Genomic DNA, 23,228 nt, shown 5'->3' with positions numbered 1-23,228 from the left:
CTTAATTGAATACTTCTATTATAGATTGGTAATGGGGAGTTGAGGGGAGAAAACCATCTGTTAAAAAGTACTATACTTGAGATATCTGAGCCAAATGATAATATCTTTCAAGAAGGGTGTTCAGTTTCCTTGCCTACCCTTTCAGTTAGGAAACTATGACAGTGTTCTATACACTGACAATTTATATTCTATAAATGGAACTAGGCCCTGGCTTAGAGACAGACCAGATCAAGTAGAACACCTTGAAACAACTGCTGTTTCCCTTCATTAGCACCAATTACAGGTAATTGCTTTAAAAAGCAGTTTCATTTCACTAACAAAGCCAATGCCAAGGTGACTTAGCACATCTTCTAACCTTCCCCCTCCCCCCTTTAAGCTCTGTTAACCGGGAATGAGTAAACAGTTTTGTGATTATTGGGAGGAGGGGGTAGGGCTAAAGGGCAAAAGGCATTAAGAGGCGGTAACAAGAAAAGCAACTTTTTGAATGATGGCCAGAGACTACCATAAGTACAATGAATGATGTTGCTGTGAGGATTAAAAAGAACATTTTTGCAAATATAACCAACTATGCCTTAGGAACTATTCATTTTAATCCAATATATCAGAATATCTATTTAAAGACATCAATTTCTCTTATTTCTCAATACATTTTATTTTTTAAATAGATTCAATAAAAACTCAACCACATGGCCCAGAGAATTAAGCACTGTGGTTAACAATCTTCTGGCTCACCCCCAAGTACCTTTTAGTTTCAGTCTTTATTACTGAAAATCTTTCTAAGATGTCTGAGCCCATTTTCCTCAGTTCCATTTAGAAAAAAGAAAGTACATCTCTGATGGCTGTGGCAGTTCCTTGAAGTCAGGTTCTGCACATTGCTCGCCATTATGCTATGGTGGAAGGAACTGGGCTGAACGTGTAATGACTCAGGATAAATTCTGGGAAGGTTTCATTCTGTTTCCTTTCTTTCTAAATTGCTGATAATGTTTATGATCTTGTGACCTGCCTGTTTTTCTGAAAAATGGTAATTCCATGTGGGGAGAGAAATTCCTAATAGAGGGTAGCAACTGGATTATGCTTAATTCAGATTTTACTGTGCGTTCAAATTGAGGTTTTTGAAAAAGAAGAATAAAACAGATCAAACTCAAAATTAACTGAAAATTGCAATCCCATGACTATCATTACCTTAAAGCTGTAAGTCAGGTAACACTTGCAAAATTACATCAATAGATAAATAGAGCGAGACACACGCATACACACACACACACACACACACAATTATACAGATATCAATACAGGATGTGAAGTCAAAAGAAAATGTTACTCATGTCCTAACAAAAAACAAGATAACCTACAAAAACAGCTTTTTAATATGCAGTATCTGGCATTAAATTTTAAAAAAGACACACAAAAAAGGAAGAAAATGTGATCCATCATCAAGAGAAGAAACAGTCATCAGACCCAAATTCAGGGGTAGCCAAGATACTGGAATTATCAGAGAACTTTAAAATAACTATAATAAATATGTTAAAGGATCTAATAGAATAGGTGAACATGTGTGAGCAGGTAGGGAATTTCAACAGAGAGATGGAAATAGAAAGAGACAAATGGAAACGCTAAAAATGAAAACTTAAGTATCATAGAAAAAAAATTTTGATAGTTCATAAGCCAGGCTATGCTAATCAGAAGACAATACTCATAAGATGAAAGAATCAAAGAACTTGAAATTAAGTCAAAAGAAATTAAAAGAATTGAAACACAAAGAGAAAAAAAGAAAAAAAAAATGGAACAGAGCCTTAAGAGATCTCTGGGACAATATCAAACAGCCTATGCATATGTGATTAGAGTCTCAAAAGGATAAGAGAGAGACATGGAGCAAAAGAAATGTGAGAAGAGATTATGGCTGCAAATTTTCAAAAGTACTAAAAGACATCAACTAACAGATCCAAGAAGTTTAGCTAACTCCAAGCAGGATAAATACATAGAAAATCAAACCAAGGTACATCATAGTTAAAATGTTGCAAACAAAAGAAAGTCTTAAAAGAAGGGGGATGGGCAGCATATGACATACAGGAGAACAATGATTAAATGATGGCTGACTGCTCTACATTACTCTGTACTTAAAAAGCAATAACAGATTGGGATTTCCCCAGCAGTACAGTGGTTAAGACTCCGCACTTCCACTGCAGGGGGCACGGGTTCGATCCCTGGTCGGGGAACTAAGATCCCATATGCCGCACAGTGTGAACAAAAAATTAAAAAACAATAATAAAAATAAGAAAACAATCTAAAATAAAACACCTTTTTCTATCACTCAATAGAAAAAGTATTCCAATATCTTAGTAGAAATTAAACCAAGAGAAAAATAAACCTTTCCAGAAGTTAGCTAAATGGTCATAAATATGACAGCTTGGCATTTCAAAGGAGGGAGTTTAGTTTTATTAAGTCCAATTACAGAGACTTATTTTTTTCCCAAATTAGAATATCAGGGCATTTTTCCAGATATTAAAAGAGTAACTTATCTGTTTGCTGAAACATTTTAAAAAATCCTTTAAAAGTCACTTCTGGAAAATAACTTTTTTCTTAGATTAAACAAGTGGAAAATGAGTCAAAAATTAAAGAGAATTGACAGTAGGAAAGGCGTGCTTTAAACTAAGCCAAAGGTTTGCAATTTGCATGATATAAGGACAATATTTTTAAAGGCCTTTGAAAAGTAACTGTTTGTATTTCTTATTCTATTATTTAGGGGTATGTGGTTATTAATGACAGTGGAAGAAGTTCAACCTCAGTTGAAAAGAATGAACTTGAAGAAAAATCAAATACTAGTGCTAAGACAGCACAGCATAAGATATAGTCAGCCCAAGTATTTAAACAGAATAAAAAGCATTTTCATATCCAGTCATGAGAGCAGTTGTCACCTCCTTGTCCACACCCCAAGTGCCCTAGAATTACACACTCTCTCTCTCTCTCTCTCTCTCTCTCTCTCTCTAACCCCGAGTCAGATAATACCTAACTTAGGGGGAACCAACCCAGAGGCTCATAAACTAAAATGTTCCCGTCAGATACGCCCTTGACCAAAAGATACAAAAACTTCAGCTATATGATGCTAGCCACTATATGATCAAGCAAGAAGCACCATAACTGGGGTGGCCATTTTTAGCCCTGTGCACTCTACACAAGTAGGCCAAAAAAGCAAGTCTATAAACAGAAGAATAAAAATGGAGCACATCTGCAGAGAAAAGCAGTGAAAGATGGAGGGAGTAGTAGCCTCAGTTTCCTGGCTTTCTAACTTCAGCCTTGTAAGGCCAGTCTGAATTTGATTTCCTGCATGCAGATGCCTACAAGATTGCCTATTAAATATTCTCCACCTGTTCCCTTTAATTTCTATTCCTTAAACTACATGATATCTAAAAATAAGATTCGTTATTCTAACAGCCCAACTAAAGCCACTGAAATTCAAGTAGGAGCTTAGCAAATTAAAGCAGAAGCAGCCAAAGAGAGAAAGAGAAAATCCTTCTCAAATTTTACTCAGGTAGAGCATTTCATTTAAACAATAAAATTTTGGTTAGGAATGTAAAGAGATGGAGGAAGGCCTAAAAAAATAAGTCATCATTGATCAGGTAACTTCAGAATTATAATCTTCTCTCTGGATTGTTGAGCTGGAACATATAAACTGGGGTCCAACTTATTTTCACTCCAATCAAAAAGGAGTTTCTAAAGATTCAAGATAGAAAACATATCTTTTGAAATAAGATTATAAATTTAAGTTTTTCATTTTTGCTCTTTTCTCTCCCTAGGTCTTTCCTCTCTCCTTGGCTCTGTCCTCTCTTTTCCCTTGAGAAAGTGATCAGAGGCAACTACAGATCTGCCTCTCTATATCATTTGAAGACTTTGAAAGAGCCCTGTAATAATCCTTAAACAACAGGAGATACCTTACCTGAAGATCTGATGCCTGACAGGTTATACAGAATGCAAATTCCAGAGTCTGAATGACTTAATTCCAAAAGAATTTAACAAAACATACGCAAGCAATGTATGTAAGTATATGCACAGTGGCAGTTCAAAATATTAAAGCTGTTGTATAAAAATATACAAGCAAGTTAAAAACCAAGGAACTGCTGCACCACCCTGACTCAGAAAAGTGATATTATCAAGTAACCATTTGTAGATCAGAAGAGTATAACGATACATGTTGCCAAACAGTCTAACAAATCATTCTTACAATGACACGATTTTTTAAATGGAACATTAGTTTTAAAACCCCTTTTAAAATAATTGTGTTGTCTGGATATTTCTGATGTTTAATTCTTATCTTTGTACAAAAAGAGGGTCTAATTTTAACTTCTTAGGCACCTCCATTCCTATCAAATGCAAATAATAAAAGTTTATTAATGTACTCCATTTTGGAAGGCCATATCTTAGAAAAAGATGATAAACTATTAGTTACAAACGCAAAATTGTAATTACTACTACTGATACTTCTGGAATATATTGATCTGCTAATCATGTCTTATTTGTAGTAAATCATTTCTTTTTATGGGAGGAGAAACCTAAACCAAAACATCATAAAACGTTAACTAAAGGCTTAGAATTTTTCACATCTGATGGAGAAGAGATGGATTTTTCACACCTGATGGAGAAGAGATGGACCTTCTCCTGATGGAGAAGGAATGGTAACTACTTCAAAATACTGCTGAAAAACAACAAAAATAGGCAGACTCCCTATCCACCTCCAGCAGTTTCAAGTACAATAAATACAGAGATACTCTAAAGTTTATCCATTTGAACTTCACATTAAAGTTATGTGAAGTCCTATGGAATGAATGTTACATTGTTGTACAACTTTATTTTCCTCAAGCCGCTCATTTAAATAAACAAAAAGGGACACTTACTTAATGTGATTTCAAATTCTCTGATCAGATCAAAACTTAAACCATGATATCTAACAGTCCACTTACCATGAAAATCTGCACCCAACTTCTTAGAAGCCATTTAGAACCTGAAAAACAAAGAAATATTTCTTAGGCGCATTATGCCTTGAGGGGATACAAACAAACCATTGTAAGAAAATTGAGGATTTCCCAGGTTGCGCAGCGGTTAAGAACCCGCCTGCCGATGCAGAGGACGCGGGTTCGACCCCTGGTCCCGGAAGATCCCACATGCTGCGGAGCAACTAAGCCCGTGCGCCACAACTACTGAGCCTGCGCTCTAGAGCCCACAAGTCACAACTATTGAGCTCATGCGGCACAACTACTGAGCCCACACACCGCAACTACTGAAGCCCTCGTGCCTAGAGCCCATGCTCCTCAACAAGAGAAGCCACTGCAATGAGAAGCCCATGCACTGCAACAAAGGGTAGTTTCCGCCTGCCGCAACTAGAGAAAGCCGCAGGCAGCAACAAAGACCCAACGCAGCCAATCAATCAATAAATAGCTTAAAAAAAGAAAATTCAGACTACAAAAAGAAACCAGAAGACTAAAAGGTTCCAGGACTGACATAACCCTCAAACTTCTCAGTCCCAAAGTCTCAAAAAAGAAAGCAGAAAGGGGGAGAAACCACTTTTCCAGAAAAAAAACATTTCTGAATCTGCATGTTCTGGAAAATAAAAACATTAGAACAGCAAACTGGCCATTGACCAATTTATACACAAACTGTCAAAAAAAAATTACTAAACATTTATCTTCCTGATATAAGCTACGAATGTTAATATTTGTAGTTCTGTCAAGATTTTTTATATATCCCATTTTATTCAGTATGTAAATATAGACCTTTTACTGACAAATGTAACTGTAAGACTGACATTTCTGAATTAGGGAATCAATGACATACAACCTTCTGTACTGTTTTAATTTTGTATACAATTTCAAAAAAGGGGAATTCCCTGGCAATCCAGTGGTTAGGACTCGGAGCTTTCACTGCCAGGCTGGGTTTAATTCCTGGTCGGGGAACTGAGATCCCACAAGCCGTGTGGTGTGGCCAAAAAAAAAAAAAATCCAAAACAGGAAGGAAGAAAAACCCATAAAACCACACATCTAGCTTAGTATTATCTTTGCACTTTGAGCAGTACAAAGTCCTTTTCTTGCAAAGACAATCTGAGACCTTCAACCTAAAAGTTTATTTCCCTTGATATGATGTTTAGACCTTTAACTTGCCTGAGACATAAGCATATAATGAATATATGGTATGATTTCTACTAGTCTGTATTACCTACAGTACAATGCAAGGCATCATACTTAAAATGATCTACAGGCATACCTCATTTTATTGCACTTCACTTTACTGCGCAAATTGAAGGTATGCTCAACCTTGCATTCAGCAAGTCTGAGGCCTAAGGCGCCATCTTTCCAAGAACATTTATTTGCTCACCTCGTGTCTGTGTCACATTTAGGTAATTCTCACCATATTTCAAACTTTTTCATTATAATTGTATTTGTCATGGTGATCAATGACCTTCGATGTTACTATTATAATTGTTATGACATTTTTTAGCAATAACCTTTTTTTTTTTTTTTTTTTGGCTGCATCAGGTCTTAGTTGCAGCACGTGGGAAATTCATTGTGGCATGCAGGCTTCTCTCTAGTTGTGGCTCGTGGGCTCTGTAGTTGCGGCACAAAGCTCTCTAGCTGTGGCCCACGTGCTCGGTAGTTGTGGCCCTCGGGCTTAGTTGCCCACCCCCCCCCCAGCATATGGGATCTTAGTCCCCTCACCAGAACATAACTTCTACATGCACTGGGCAACCAAAAAACCTTGCATGACTTGCTTTATTGTGATATTCGTTTTACTTCAGTGGTCTGGAACTGAACCCACAATATCTGAGGTATGCCTGTATGTTCTACTGTAAGTTTTTTTTAAAGAAGGCGAGTATATTGCACCTATCATGTGAAAAGTATTCAAAATAATTAAATCTGTACAGGATTTTAAGAAACTGACAAGTTGATTTTAAACTTTACATGTAAAGGCAAAGGAAACAATAGCCAAAACAATTTTGAAAAAGAACAAAGCTGGAGAACTTACCACCTAACTTCAAGACTTACTATTAGAGTAATTAAGACAGTATGGAAATGGCATAAATATATCACACAGACCAACAGAACAGAGTACAGATAGACCCATATGAAAAAAATGTCCCGAAGATGTACCATAACGACCAACCACGCAAGTACTTTAGGCTGTACTTCACTGAGAAAAGAATTCAAACTGACCCAGATATGTGTAGATCAGAAGAGCTGCGTGCTGTGAAGTATGCAACAAGTAGATTTTTTGTTCAAAATGAAATTAAAATGACAGTGAAAAAAAAAAGAAATATACCCATATGCATATAGTTAACTGATTTTCAACAAAGGTGCAAGGCAATTCAAAGGGGAAAGGATAGTCTTCTCAACAAATGATGCCAGACATTTGTATGCAAAAAATAAACCTCAATCCATACCTTGCACCGTATATAAAAATTAACTCAGGGGGATGGGGAAATTATGGCTAAGAACTACAGGGTTTCTTTTGGGGGTGATGAAAATATTCTAAATGTGATTATGGTGATGACTGCACAACTCTGTGAATATACTAAAAGCCACTGGATTGTACACTTTAAATGGGTGGACTGTATGTGATATGCTAATACACTACAACAACTTGGATGAATCTCAAATGCATTATGGTAAGTGAAAGAAGCCAAACTCAAAAGGTTACATACATATATGTATGGAATAGGATTCCATTTACAATATTCCAGAATAGGCAAAACTACAAGAACAAAAAAGTAATCTAGCCACTGGACACTAATAGTGGGGGAAGGAACTGACTATATAAAAGGGAATGTGGGAATTTTTTGAAGTTATTGAAACTTCTATATTTGATTGCACTAATGGTTACAGGACTATATGCATTTGTCACAAATCACAGAACTGAAAACAGGGTAAATTTTACTTTGTGTAAATTATACCTTCAAATTTTTAAAAAGTGTATATATATATACCCATCACATTGAAATTAGATAAAATAGAATCACTGAATAACACTAATAATATTTTAAGCTACTCCACTAGGAGTAGAATAAAGTTTCATTTTTAAAATGCCAAAATTCAAAATAACATATTATATGGCTGTACCAAATTCTATTAGTATGCTTTCTGCCTGATGACAAGGGTTTTCTACAGTGAAGTATGGTTTCTAACAATGGATTTCTTCCCAATTTAAAAGCAAAAAAAAAAATTTTAAGTGCAAGTAAATCAGTTTATCTCTCTCTTAGCTTAGGCTCCTTTAGAAAGAAAGAATGAAACACAAGTTGAAAATTACAAATTCAATTAACATTATTTTAACATTATGTCTTTAACTGGTAAAATACCTTTTAAACTTCGCAAAGAGCAAGGCTAAAACCATTTTTACAATGCAGTCATCATGGCTAGCAGGAACCAAATTTCTCTATGGGGTGATGAAAATGTTCTAAAACTGACTGTGGTGATAGTCCCAAAACTGTGAATATACTAAACACTGTTGAATTGTATTCTTAAATGGTTGAATTGTATGAGATATGAATTATATCAATAAAGCTGTTACCAAAAAAAAAAGTAGCTCTGAATTTGATAAGGTATGCAAACTAAAGAATGATTATTTAGGTACAGAGGAAGGGAAAGGAAAGATGAGTGATATTTTTTCACTTTCATAACGGCTATTATGAGTGAAATAAGTAACAATTTCAGTCATTGGTAAAAGAGAAATTTATTCATTAATTTTTACAATCTGAAGGATAATAAATTAACTCTCTTTAGTGGGGGGGGGGGGGGGAAGCAGCTACCAAACAAACAAAACAAACCACTTCCAATAGCCCATTCTTGATTCTAACTTTGCCAAGGCCACTTCACAGAGGCATTTCCGTAGCTTATTTCACATCCCAACTTATCTGTCCTACATTGGTTAGAAAGTCATACTATAACAGTAGCAAGAGCATATATTTGTCCTGACGTCCAGTGATGCCACATTGTAGGTAGTGTAGGTGACCCCATATTAAGGCCTAATAGCCAGCAAATGTCATTCAAGTATAGTTTTAAGTGTCAACAGCGAACAATTACTGTGCCATTTCCATTAGTCACAGAAAGTTACTGGTTAGTTAACTGCTATGGACTTAACCACAACACTGAGTAGAAGACAAAGGTTGTGCTCAACCCCTTTAAGGAAAAAAAGTATTATGGAAAAAGTAAGTATTCACAGATTTTAAAAGAAACGACGTTTTTTAATTTGTGAAAAGAAAAACATCGGAAGGAAATACATTAAACATATTTAAAGTGGCTACCTCTAAGTGGTAGCACTAGGAATAATTCATAAAATTTTTCTACAGTTTCTGAACACTGTATGGCAAACAAATATTAATTTTATAATTTCTTCAACGCTTTACTTTAAAAGTTTTCCAGCATGATGTTGGCATGAAACATTCTGGTTGATATTCTACTAGTTAATGGAGAGCTAAAATTTTAAAGTATATGGATCATCAATTTTCAAAGAACCAACAAACCACACTGAAAATGATTTAACTTTCTTCTATGTATAGAAGACATTTCATAGACTCTTACAGGCTTCAGAGTCATCATAATGTACATAAACCACAATAATACAGGGAAACTTTTAAACCCAGAAGCAAGATTCTTGGCAGCCTCAATCTTCCCACAGAGGTACAGACCAGAAATGTATTTTTTCTAAATCTCTGTTGAAAGCAGCAGAATCTAAGCATCCAGCAATGAGACCTGGGAATATGCTCACAGACAGGTGCAGGAAATCAGTGTTTTCATCTCTGTGTTCCTAATATTTATTGATATTGTGTGATATCAGCTGTTTGAAGCAGCAGCTGTTTTTGAGAGGTAAATGGCTTGGGAGAGGCTCTGATTTCTTTTTGGAGGGGGGGACTCTGATTTAATAAATAATTCTGTGAACAAGCTAACATCAGGAATGTTTTAAAGAAGTTCCACCAAATTTAAATGCATTTTTTTCCCTCGAAGCGTTTTGAATTTTATTTTGTTTTTTTATATAGCAGGTTCTTATTATTCATTTTATACATATTAGTGTATATATATCAATCAAATTTAAATGAATTTTTAATGGCTTTTTTAAAAACGCCTCAACCAAAGAAAACCCACAGAAAGGGAGAAAATATTGAAAATTATCTATCTGAGGGACTTGTATCTAGAATATATAAATAACTCTACAATTCAATAATAAAAAGACATCCAATTAGAAAGTTGGCAAAAGAATCTGAATAGTCAATTCTCCAAAGAAGATACACAAATGACTAAGAAGCACATGAGATGTTTAACACATTTTTCACTAGTCAGGGAAATGCAAATCAATAACTACACCCTACCCCATTAAAACATGCATATTGGGACTTCCCTGGTGGTGCAGTGGTTAAGAATCCACCTACCAATGCAGGGGACGCGGGTTTGATCCCTGGTCCAGGAAGGTCCCATATGCTGAGGAGCAACTAAGCCCGTATGCCACAACTACTGAAACCTGCGCATCTAGAGCCCATGCTCCACAACAAGAGAAGCCACCACAATGAGAAGCATGCGCACCACAGCGAAGAGTAGCCCCCGCTCACCTCAACTAGAGAAAGCCCACGTGCAGCAACGAAGACCCAACACAACCAAAAATAAATAATAAAATTAAATTAAAAAAAGAAACATGCATATTATCAGCAACAAAGCAAAATTTGTTGAAAAGACTAATAAATGAAAATTAAAACACAGTACCCCTTATTACTAAAAAACAGGTGAAAATTCTTTAAAATTATGCCTCAATAGAGCTGATAAAATGCAGATTATCTAGGGGTTTTCTTTAAATATTAAAAGAGTTCACTGAATGTAACTCCTATTATATTTTCCACAAACCATAAGAATATGAGAAATCCATCCATATTTGGTCAGTTAAAGATTTTTCTAATGTCTGCTATGCAGTAACACTTCACTATCTCTGAAGTATCAAAAGCATTTTAGGGCTTCCCTGGTGGCGCAGTGGTTGAGAGTCCGCCTGCCAATGCAGGGGACACGGGTTCGTGCCCCAGTCCGGGAAGATCCCACATGCTGCGGAGCGGCTGGGCCCGTGAGCCATGGCCACTGAGCCTGCGCGTCTGGAGTCTGTGCTCCATAACGGGAGAGGCCACAACAGTGGGGGACCCGCGTACCACAAAAAAAAAAAAAAGCATTTTAATAGCTACTTAGGGTCAACTTTTTTTTCCTGGAACATCTGAGCAAAATTAAGTGTGGTGTGTGTGTGTGTGTGTGTGTGTGTGTGTGTGTGTGTGTGTGTGTGTGTGTGTGTGTGTGTGTGTGTGTGTGTGATGTGTGTATGAGCTACCACATAAACTTCCTATATTTTATTTAATTGTAAATACTTATTTTATAATATTTTCCTATAATCTAAATGTTCAATCATGAAAATGATTAAATTATGGAAAATTCAGAAAATAGGTTGTGATGGCACAAAGAGAGTTCATTAAAAGCATATAAGTGATGGGAAATAAGTTTTAAAATGTTTTTACAAGTTGCTTTTCCTAAGTAACAAATGTACACAAAACAAGACTGAAAAAAATGTATTTGCCCCAAATGTAAAATTACAAATGCTCACGTGAGAAAAAAAATCTTAAGCATCATAAATTTCCGCTAAAATAAATATAAATGCTTCTATTAAATATAAATGCTTCTACTAACAATAACACACTTTTTTTTTTTTTTTTTTTTGCGGTACGCAGACCTCTCACTGTTGTGGCCTCTCCTGTTGCGTAGCACAGGCTCCGGACGTGCAGGCTCATCAGCCATGGCTCACGGGCCCAGCCGCTCCACGGCACGTGGGATCTTCCCGGACCGGGGCACGAACCCATGTCCCCTGCATCGGCAGGCGAACTCTCAACCACTGCACCACCAGGGAAGCCCCGTACACACATTTTTAATTCATAAACTTTACACTAATAAAGTGTAGAACTCCCTGAAGCAACCAAGAATTAAAAGCAATGTTTTATTTTGCTGGTTCAATGCCACTTTAGTTCATATGCTACAGGAAGAAAACCGGATAACTTAAAATTTTGAATCACTGATTAAAGACATCTAAGAACAAAGAGAGATGGGGAAATAGGTAACAAGAATAGAACTGCAGGGAGAGAAGGAGTTAGAATGCAAGAGGCAGAAGAGATAGAGTAAGGAATGAAAAAAGGGAAAGGTGAGGAGGGTAGGGGAAAGGAAGTAAGGGTAGGAGACCAGGAGAATGAAAACATATTAGCAAGGCCCAGGCAGCTTCGTAAGGGGAAGAGAAAGCCCAAGGGCAATTTAATATTAATGTTCTAATTTTCTTTCTTCCCTTTCTTGTATCATCATTAAATTACACACTACAAACATCTTCCCAATACAAAACAGCAATTTAACAACTCAGTAAGCTATCCCAATCACACAATGTGAGCTGTAATCAGGAATTTCCCAAGATGCAAATTAATCCTGGAAATTCTCCAATTTACAGAGAAAGATGGCTTTGGAAATCATCAAATTTCAAGTCTGAAAACCAAGTTAACACCCATGCAACATATATATGACAAAAATCACATGTGTAGGGAATTCCCTGGCATAGTCCAGTGGTTGGGACTCAGTGGCTGGGACTCCAAGCTTTCACTGCCAAGGGCGCGGGTTCAATCCCTGGTCGGGGAGCCAAGACCCCACAAGCCCTGTGGCATGGCCAAAGAAAAAGAAAACAAAATCACACACGTAGATGCCATTAAAATGTCAAAGCCATGTGGCACAGCCAAAAGAAAAAAAAATCACACATGTAAATGCCATGAAAATGTCAATACTAGACTATATTATACTCATTGACAAAAAGCTTTCTTCTCTCTCAGGTCTCAAGAGACATTTTGGAGCCTCAGTTTCTTCATGGGTAAGCTAAGGGTAGTAGACTGAATAATCAGCCAACTCTAAACATACCATAAATCTATAATGGTATAATAAAATGAAGGAAAAATATTCATGTTTCCAAATTAAATATTCAGTATTCAGGTTAAGTGATATCATTTACACAGTAACGTCTTAAAGATGTCTTTAGGGACATCCCTGGTGGTACAGTGGTTAAGAATCTGTCTGCCAATGCAGGGGACATGGGTTTGATCCCTGGTCTCGGAAGATCCCTCATTCCACAGAGCAAATAAGCCCGCAGGCCACAACTACTGAGCCCATGTGCCACAACTACTGAAGCCTGCGCTCCTTGAGCCCGTGCTTTGCGACAAGAGAAGCCACTGCAATGAGAAGCCCGTTCGCCGCAACTAGAGAAAGCCCACGCGCAGCAACGAAGACCCAATGCAGCCAAAAATAAATAAATAAAACAAATTTATGGGGCTTCCCTGGTTGCACAGTGGTTGAGAGTCCGCCTGCCGATGCAGGGGACACGGGTTCGTGCCCCAGTCCAGGAAGATCCCACATGCCGCGGAGCAGCTAGGCCGTGAGCCATGGCCGCTGAGCCTGCGCGTCCGGAGCCTGTGCTCCGCAATGGGAGAGGCCACAACAGTGAGAGGCCAGCGTACCACAAAAAAAAAAAAAAAATTTATTGTATAAATAAATAAATAAATATGTCTTTACTGGCAAAATTAAAAGTTGGCAACCATATGTTAAACACCTTGCCATTTTGGAAAAGAGGGCAGTATATCTATGTGAATATGGAAACAAATAAGGATAAGACATAGTCTTATAATGGTGGTTATATCTGGGTGATGGGTTTACAGGTGAGGCTTTTGGTTTTTTCTTTTTATGCTATTTGCTTTCCAACTTTCCTATATTGAGAACAAATCTACCAACTGACATACATACACATACTTTGTAATTAAGGGGAAAAAAATATAGTGAGCAACAGAGGGAAAACAAACCCCAGACACTGATAAGAGAACTATTTTTTCTTATTTTTTTCCCCTTGTGCTGTCTGCTAAAATGAGCAAATGCCACAATAGTGCTTTTCCAAAGAAGCAGAACTATTAACAATTTATAGCCTGTCATGTAGGTTGTGTTTCAAACTGACGCTTGAATTTTCAATAGCTGTGGGGAAAATGATGTAAAACACAGAAAAGATGTACAATATTGCAGTGGGTTTTTTTAACTGTTAGTGCATTATTGCACTGAGCATAGTAAATATCTGTGATAGACTGAATATTAGTTCTAATCTTATTTTTGACTTTGGGAACCCAAAATAAAGGAAGTGATGTTTTCATGTTAAAACAAAACAAAACAAAAAGAGAAACAATATAGTATGTAACTAGTAAAAGGTTGTAATCTCAGAGACAGAAGAAAGAATAAATCGGAGGTTTCTAGACCACTAAGAATACCTGAAAACATACAAATGGTTCTAGGTAACAGACTTCATGGAAGTGTAATAGGTGTCCTACTTTACTGACGATAAAGAATGCAATCCATGATGAAGAGCAGAATACACCTTTTCAAGTACCCACAGAACACTTTACAAAAAACTGAGTAATTATTAGGCCACAAAGAAAATTCCAATGAATTTCAAAAATCAACAGTAGCACAGCCAATAGTCAAAAGGCAAAAAATTATAATTTAATTACATCAGAAAACAAAAAAGTCCTACTACCTGAATTACTAAACTGTCTCTTACAAACTCATGGATCAAAGCAGGAACCAAAAGGGAATTCCCTGGCAGTCAAGTGGTTAGGACTCCACGCTTCCACTTCTGGGGACCCAGGTTCGATCCCTGGTCAGGGAACTAGGATCCCACAAGCCGCGTGGCAAAAAGATAACGACAATGAAAATACTGCACTTGAGATCCTACAACATGCAGCTAAAGCAGTACTCAGGAAAATCTATAGCACACAGCAGTCTCAGAGGAAAATTCACAGCATGAGAACTTAGGGTATAAATAACCACACCCACAGAAAACACAAGAATGGAAACAGCAAAGATATAAACAGAACATAATCAATTAAGAATCAGAAAAACAGGGCTTCCCTAGTGGCGCAGTGGTTGAGAGTCCGCCTGCCGATGCAGGGGACATGGGTTCGTGTCCCGGTCCGGGAGGATCCCACATGCCACGGAGCGGCTAGGCCCGTGAGCCATGGCCGCTAAGCCTGCGCATCCGGAGCCTGTGCTCCGCAACGGCAGGGGCCACAACAGTGAGAGGCCCGCGTACCGCAAAAAAAAAAAAAAATAAGAAAAATAGATCAACTAATAAATAAACCCAAGAGCTGGTTCTTTGGAAAATTATAACCATCCAGCTAACTTAATTTTAAAAGGGGGCGGGGGGTGGATATGTATACAAAATAATAGAGGAAATTAAAATAATCCCAAGTCATTGCTTTGTTCCCCTTCTGTCAAATACATTTGAGAACCTGGATAAAATGGATTATCTTCTAGAAAAATATTAACTATCAAAACTGACCATAGACGAGGCAGAAATGTTAACCAGACCTATAACCAAAGAGGAAAGAGAAAAAAATTATCAAAGAGCTCTCGCCACCCAAAAGAAACCTTAGTCCAATGAGATTTTCATGGTTCTAAAACATAAGAAAAGAAGGAAGGTTTCTAATTTTTTTTAAGAATATGACGCCATAAAAGAAAAAAACTACAGAAAAATCTCATGTATAAATACAGATTAAAAAATCCTCAAAATAAAAAACACAACAGAGGGAACAGAGGGAAAACAAACCCCAGGAATACATCATGTCCAAGTGGGATTTATTCCATCAATACAGGATAGTTCAACATTAGGAATCTGTTGATATAATTCACCATATATTAATAGATCTAAGAAGAAAAATCATATAGCCATGTCCTTAACATAAGGTTAAAACAATAACAAAAATCATCCCTCTCAATACCAAAGCCAGAGAATGCTGACTAATGGGGAAACTATACAAAGATTCCACTAAGCACAGGAACAAGACAAAGATGTCCATTATCACAATTGCTTTATTTAACATCAGATGAAAGAAGTAAAAAGTATAAAATGTCAGAAGATAGACTTTCCCAAGGAAGACCAAAAACTGAAAAACTATTACAAATATAATACAAAAAGGTGTTTAATTACAAATGAATATTCTGAAACAAATATTCTTCATATATACAATGACCAGATAAGAAGTATAAAGGAAGCATGATATACCACAGGAGATAAGAAGTAGGAATAAACTAAGATGTAACGGAAGAAAACTAAAGCTACTGAGACACAAAAGAAGACTTATACAATTGCAGAAAAATATATAATAATCTTGGCTAGGACACACAACATCATTAAGATCAATTCTTCCTAAGTTGCTATATTAATTTGGCATGATGCAAATGAAAACTGGAGTCTTCTGTTTTCATTTTTTTAACTAGACAAGCTGACTCTAAAGGTCATATGGAAATAACAATTAACAGTAGCCAAGAAAATTCCAAAGAAAATAATAAAGGGAAAATAGACTATCAGATATTAAAATACTTATTACAAAATACAACACTTAAAGCTGTGCTGTACTGGCACATAAACAGATCAATGGAACAGAGTAGAAATCCCTAAAGATACCCCAAATGTAGACATTTAAAGTGCCATTTAAGGGACTTCCCTGGTGGTCCAGCAGTTAAGACTCCACGCTCCCAGTGCAGGGAGCCCAGGTTCGATCCCCGGTCAGGGAACTAGATCCTGCGTGCCGCAAGTAAGACCTGGAGCAACCAAATAAATAAATATTTTTTAAAAAATAAATAAAGTGGGGCTTCCCTGGTGGCACAGTGGTTGAGAGTCCACCTGCCGGTGCAGGGGGCACGGGTTCGTGCCTCGGTCCGGGAATATCCCACATGCCGTGGAGCGGCTGGGCCTGTGAGCCATGGCCGCTGAGCCTGCGCATCCGGAGCCTGTGTTCCGCAATGGGAGAGGCCACAACAGTGAGAGCCCCGCATACCGTCAAAAATAAATAATTAAATAAATAAATAAATAAAGTGCCATTTAAAATCTGTGAAGTGATGAGACAGCTGAGTAGCCACCTAGAAAAAAGTAAAGTTGGATGCTCACCTCACACTTCCATACCAAAATAAATTCCAAACAAACAAAAGTACAGTAACAGTGCACAACTGCCCAAGTACATAAAAACTATTTCACTCTATACAGAAAGCTAGTGGGCAAAAACAACTTTCTGAGACTTAAAATCCAACAAAGTGCTTGCCTCATGAAAAACTTTGAAAACAAAAGGTTATTTTTAAAGTCAAATTCTGGTACTGTACAAGGTTTCTCACTAATTTCTCTTGCAAATGAGGTTTTTACCAAAGCTACTAACCATATAGTATACTAAAGGCTTTAAAACAAGCAAATGTGACTGAATGCAAAGTTCATTTCACAGTTTAATAAAAACTGGTTATAGGGCTTCCCTGGTGGCGCAGTGGTTGAGAGTCTGCCTGCCGATGCAGGGGACACGGGTTCGCGCCCCAGTCTGGGAAGATCCCACATGCCGCGGAGCGGCTGGGCCCGTGAGCCATGGCCGCTGAGCCTGCGAGTCCGGAGCCTGTGCTCCACAATGGGAGAGGCCACAACAGTGAGAGGCCCGCGTACCGCAAAAAAAAAAAAAAAAAAAAAAAAAACTGGTTATAGTTAAATATCAGCTCACTAAAATTTAAAAAGCAACAAGTAGTACATAAAAAAGATAATATAGTAGTGTCAAAGCAAGTTACTGACCCAATGTGATTTTATCAGAACTGCAGTTAAGAACTCTAGTTAATTCCAAAATGGGTCAAGAAAAATCCAAACAAGGATTTTCCTGGACTCTGGGCTCCTCTTAATCCTCTAAGCACAGTGTCTAATCTTTAGCAGAGGTGGCCTTTTCATATCTTCTTGCCCTCTCAAACTTTCTGAAAATATGATAATTTTATATCGCTAACTAATACGTAACTTGGGAATGAAACTAGACAAAACAATGCCCTTAAAAAAGTTAAACAATGATTTCCTGTAGTTACCAATAAATAGTATGAAATGGTAAGGCCTGTGAGGGTAACATAATGTAAGAACAGGAAAGTACTGACTAGCTAAAAACTAGAATTGGGAGTCATGACATAAAGCATTAGCCAATTAAAAATTTCAAGTCAATATCTTAACCAATTTATTAAAATTCACTTAACATTCCCTTTAATGTAATTTAGAGTTCAGCAAGTAAGAGCACAACATCCCAAGAGGAAATAAAGCCATAAACCTATCCAACTTAATTTTTTAAACTATTAATAAACATTAACTGGGAAAAAATAATTTCAAGAAATTGCTGAACCAAAAATATCATCTCCTCCCCAACTCTTTCAAAAACCACATCACAACTTATGGCAGAATACAAGCGAGAAAAGAGCACTCTGGACAGTTAAAAACTTAGGTTCTAGTCTCACTTCTTTCATCAATTTGGTATGGCTTAGAGCCAGTCAAAACCTTTCAAAGAAAGAAGAAGAAGAAAAAAAAAAATTCACGGCTTCTTCTGTAAAAAGAGAGGTCTGGAGTAAATTACCTCTGACAATCTTTGCAAAACCTTTAAGGGTCTAGACACATTCTTTTATAACTAAGTACTTCAATCGTTTTTATAGTAATATATATAAGAAAGATATCACAAGACTTCATATTCTTAGTTATGAGGGCACATAAACACATGTAATTACTTGTTGAATCTATGACTCAGTAGGTATACACAGTCCACACCCATGTTTTTTGAAGGAGAAGAAAACGCTTACTATTTGACACTAATAAAACAATTTCACTCTACTAGAAGCCCATACAAAATAATTGATCAATTTAAAATACAAAAAAGCTAATTATCATACCAGAGGCTATTAATCTGACCTGAGAGAAGTAATCAAAAACATAATTTTTCTGTCTTTTCAAGAGTCTTCACACTCAGTGGATTGCATCATTCTGACTGTTTCAGTCATGTGAAATCTCAATGATTTTTCTCCCATAGAAACAAAGAAGTAACAGAGCCTTGCTCACCAAACTTGAGAACTCATACCCCCAGGGGAACACTGGGCAATACCAACACTGGGAACAAACAATATAAAAATGGCACAACTTCACAGAATATCAAGGATCTGAGGGGAGAAGGTAAGGGTTGCTAAGTAATTCCACAGGCAAATAAAATAATTTTATGTAAATATAAGCATCAGAATAGATGATTTTATTTAAAGTTCTAGCAAGTCTTTAAGCAACAAATTATTCCTATTTTACTTAAATTATTCCAACATGTAAAATGGAAACAAACACAGCTTTGCACTTTGTAGTTTTATACAGGGTTTATTTATTGCCTAGCTTTCCCCACTAGGCTTTAAGCACTATGAGTACAAGAACCACTTTGGTTTTGTTCACCATTTCACCAAGCATAGTGTCTGTAAATAGTGCTCAGTTAGTACCTATTGAATTAATGTTGCCAAATTTCCAAGTTACCATATGAGATTAGCATAATACTGATACCAAAATTTGACAAAGGAAGGAGAAAAAAAGGAAAATAAGAAACAAACCTCATATATTTGTATATATGTATACTTGTATTTATATATAGACACTAAATTCTAATTGAAATAGTAGTAAATTGAATTAAACAGCAAACTCCTAGCTGTAAGACACTTTTCAGGAAAAACTGTTTCCTTCAACACAGAATTTCAAAGAAAAAAAAAAGAAAAATAGAAAGGAGGGAATCTGTAAGTTAAAAAAGAGCATAAGCAATAAATCTAAATCAATCACAGGGACTTCTCTGGTGGTGCAGTGGTTAAGACCCTGCTCTCCCAATGCACGGGGCCCAGGTTCAATCCCTGGTCAAGGAACTAGATCCCACATGCATGCCGCAACTAAGAGTTTGCATGCCGAAACTAAGGAGCCCACGTGCTGCAACTAAGGAGCCGGCGAGCCACAACTAAGACCTGGCGCAACCAAATAAATTAAATTAAATTAAAATTTTAAAAAATATTATTTAAATAAATAAAGCAATCACAACATACAGATCTTATTTGGATCCCAATCCGAACACACTGAAGAAAAAAGTGAAAACAATTGGGAAAATATGAACACTAACTGGATATCTGATAATATTAAATAAGTTAAATTTTAAGGTAGGACAATGGTATTACAGTTTTTTTATAATTCCCATCTTTCAGGGATACACAAAAATATATTTACAGATGAAATGATATGACTGAGATTTGCTCCAAAATAACTGGGAAGAGGGCATGTATATGAAATAAGATTGTTATAATAACTATAAATGTAGTATAACCTCTAAAAATTGTGAATCACTATGTTGTACACCTGAAATTTATTAAAAAGAAAGAAAGAAAGAAAAAGAGGAAGGGAGGGAGAGAGGGAGGAAGAAAGGCAGATTGACAGCTGTTATGGCTAGATCTACATTTATAAGTTTGGAACTTTCTAAAATAAAGAAATAAAAAGATGCTACTGCTATAGTGTAAAATGAAAGAGGCTGCAGAATAATCACATTTTAATTTTCTAAAACTGTGAATTAAACCTAACTCATAATTGGCAACCATCATATCAATAATCTGAAGAATCAGTATCAGTAGATGCTAAAACAAGTGGGTTCAAGTTCCACAAGGGTAACGGGATATGTACATAGTCTCAGAGTATCTCCCACAATATATTTTTTATTAAGTATGGTGGAGAAAACAGTAACTTTATCTTGGCAGACACCACCTTAACCAAGTGATCAAAATTAACATTACCAGTAATGGAACAAACTGACACGTCCATATATGATACACTGAGAACACATCAACTCTGTGGTATTCCTGCCAAAAGTGAAACTATCATGAGGAAGTATCAAACAACCTGAATCTAATCACGAAGAAATATCAAACAAACCCATCTTGAGAGACATTCTATAAAATAAATGGTCTGTACTCTACAAATATGTCAAAGTCATAAGACAAAGACTAAGAAACTGTTTCAGATGAAAGGCAATTAAAACTACAAAACCACTAAATGTAATGCATGATCCAGGATGTTCTTTTGCTATAAGAATGCTGCTGGACAATGGGTGATTCAACAACAGTTAATTTCCTGATTTTGATCATTAGTATGTAGCTATGTAAGAGAATGTTCTTATTTTTAGGAAGCACGCACTGTAAAGCAGTAATAGGGTACCGTGTCTTCAACTTACTTTTCTTTTTTTTTTCCTTTTTTTTTTGTTAACTTATTTATTTTTGGCTGTTAGGTCTTCGTTGCTGTGCACAGGCTTTCTCTAGTTGCAGCAAGCAGGGGCTACTCTTCATTGCAGTGCACAGGCTTCTCATTGTGGTGGCTTCTCTTGTTGTGGAGCATGGGCTCTAGGCACACAGGCTTCAGTAGTTGTGGCACGTGGGCTCAGCAGTTGTGACGTACCGGCTTGGCTGCTCTGCAGCATGTGGGACCTCCCCGGACCAGGGATCGAACCCATATCCCCTGCATTGTCAGGCGGATTCTCAACCACTGCGCCACCAGGGAAGTCCCCAACTTACTTTCAAGCAATTATGAAAAAAATAATATGTATATGTAAATACAAATAGAGAACAGATAGATGATAGGAAAGGAGAATGAGTGAAGAACATAACAAAAATATGAAACATGTAGGTAATCTCAATAGAAGGTATACAGGAACTCTGTACTATCATTGTAAGTTTTCTGGTAAATGTGAAATTGTATCAAAATAAAAAGCTTTAAAAAACCTCAACAAAAAACAAAAAAAAACAAACAAACAAACAAAAAAAAACCTCAACAAGCACATATATTTGCATGGCTTTTTGTATGTACACAAAAATCAGAAAGGATTCATGGTTAGTTCTGGAAGAAGGTAAAAGAAGGCTTTCATGTTCAACTTTCTATACTTCAGTAGTTTTAATTCTGGAGCTAAAAATATACTAACTGAAACAAAAAGTTCACTAGATGGGTATGACAGCAGATCTGAGCAGGCAAAACGAAGAATCAGCAAACTTGAATATAGAGCAATGTCTACAAAGAAAGAATAAAGAAAAGCAGACTGAGCCTAAAAGACCTGTGGGATGCCATTAAGCATATCAACATCCACATTACAGGAGTCCCAGAAAAGAGAAAAGGGCAGAAAGACTATTTTAAAAAATAACGGCCAAGGGCTTCCCTGGTGGCGCAGTGGTTGAGAGTCCGCCTGCCGATGCAGGGGACACGGGTTCGTGCCCCGGTATGGGAAGATCCCACATGCCGCGGAGCAGCTAGGCCCGTAAGCCATGGCCGCTGAGCCTGTGCGTCCAGAGCCTGTGCTCCACAATGGGAGAAGCCGCAACAGTGAGAGGCCCGTGTACTACAAAAAAAATAATAATAAAAAAATATAAATAAATAAAAAATAATGGCCAAAATCTTCCCAGATTTGATGAAAGACAAATCTACAAATCCAAGAAGCTCAATGAACTCCAAGTAGGATAAAGTCAAAGAGATTCAAACCAAGACACATTATAAGCAAACTGTTGAAAAAAAAGAATGAATCATTAAAAGCAAGAGAAGCAACTCATCATTTACAAGGGAGCCTCAACAGATTAACAGTCAATTTCTAATCAGAAACTATGGAGGACAGAAGAGAGGAGGGTGACATATTTAAATTACCAAAAGAAAAAAAAACTGTCAACCAAGAATACTGTATCTGGCAAAAACTGTCCTTCAAAAATGACGGAGGGGGACTTTCCTGGTGGCGCAGTGGTTAGGAATCCATCTGCCAATGGAGGGGACACAGGTTTGAGCCCTGGTCCAGGAAGATCCCACATGCTACTGAGCAACTAAGCCTGTGCGCTGCAACTACTGAGCCTGCGCTCTAGAGCCCATGAGCCACAATTTCTGAGCCCTCATGCCACAACTACTGAAGTCTGCACACCTAGAGGCCGTGCTCTGCAACAAGAGAAGCCACCGCAATGAGAAGCCCGCACATCATGAAGAAGAGTAGCCCCCACTCGCGACAGCTAGAGAAAGCCCACGCACAGCAAGGAAGACCCAATGCAACCAAAAATAAATTAATTAAAAAAACAAAAAATGAGGGAGGGGGACTCCCCTGGTGGTCCAGTGGTTAAGAATCCACCTTCCAATGAAGGGGACAGGTTCGATCCCTGGTCAGAGAACTAGGATCCCACATGCCACAGGGCAACTAAGCCTGCCCACCACAACTACAGAGCCCACATGCCACAACTACAGAGCCCTACGCTCTGGAGACTGCACGCCACAACTACAGAGCCCACGTGCTCTGGAGCCTGCACCAGAGCTAC

The 23,228-nt window shown here is 37.2% G+C and overlaps 1 protein-coding gene across 6 annotated transcripts in view; it reads right to left on the bottom strand.

Annotated features, from left to right (window-relative positions):
• Window positions 1-23,228, bottom strand: part of UBAP1 (ubiquitin associated protein 1) — a 72,824-nt gene that overhangs the window by 36,773 nt on the left and 12,823 nt on the right. For all 6 annotated transcript variants that reach the window (XM_067744626.1, XM_067744630.1, XM_067744624.1 and 3 more), the window contains exon 2: window positions 4,956-4,996. In XM_067744626.1, coding sequence (XP_067600727.1) covers window positions 4,956-4,989 — 34 coding nt within the window. In that variant the 5' untranslated portion in view covers window positions 4,990-4,996. The remainder of the gene's footprint in view (window positions 1-4,955; window positions 4,997-23,228) is intronic.

Source organism: Pseudorca crassidens, chromosome 7 (assembly GCF_039906515.1).
Source record: "Pseudorca crassidens isolate mPseCra1 chromosome 7, mPseCra1.hap1, whole genome shotgun sequence".
Classification (NCBI taxonomy): domain Eukaryota; kingdom Metazoa; phylum Chordata; class Mammalia; order Artiodactyla; family Delphinidae; genus Pseudorca; species Pseudorca crassidens.
Note: the sequence above shows the minus strand (reverse complement) of the source record. Positions and strands in the feature narration are given on the sequence as shown.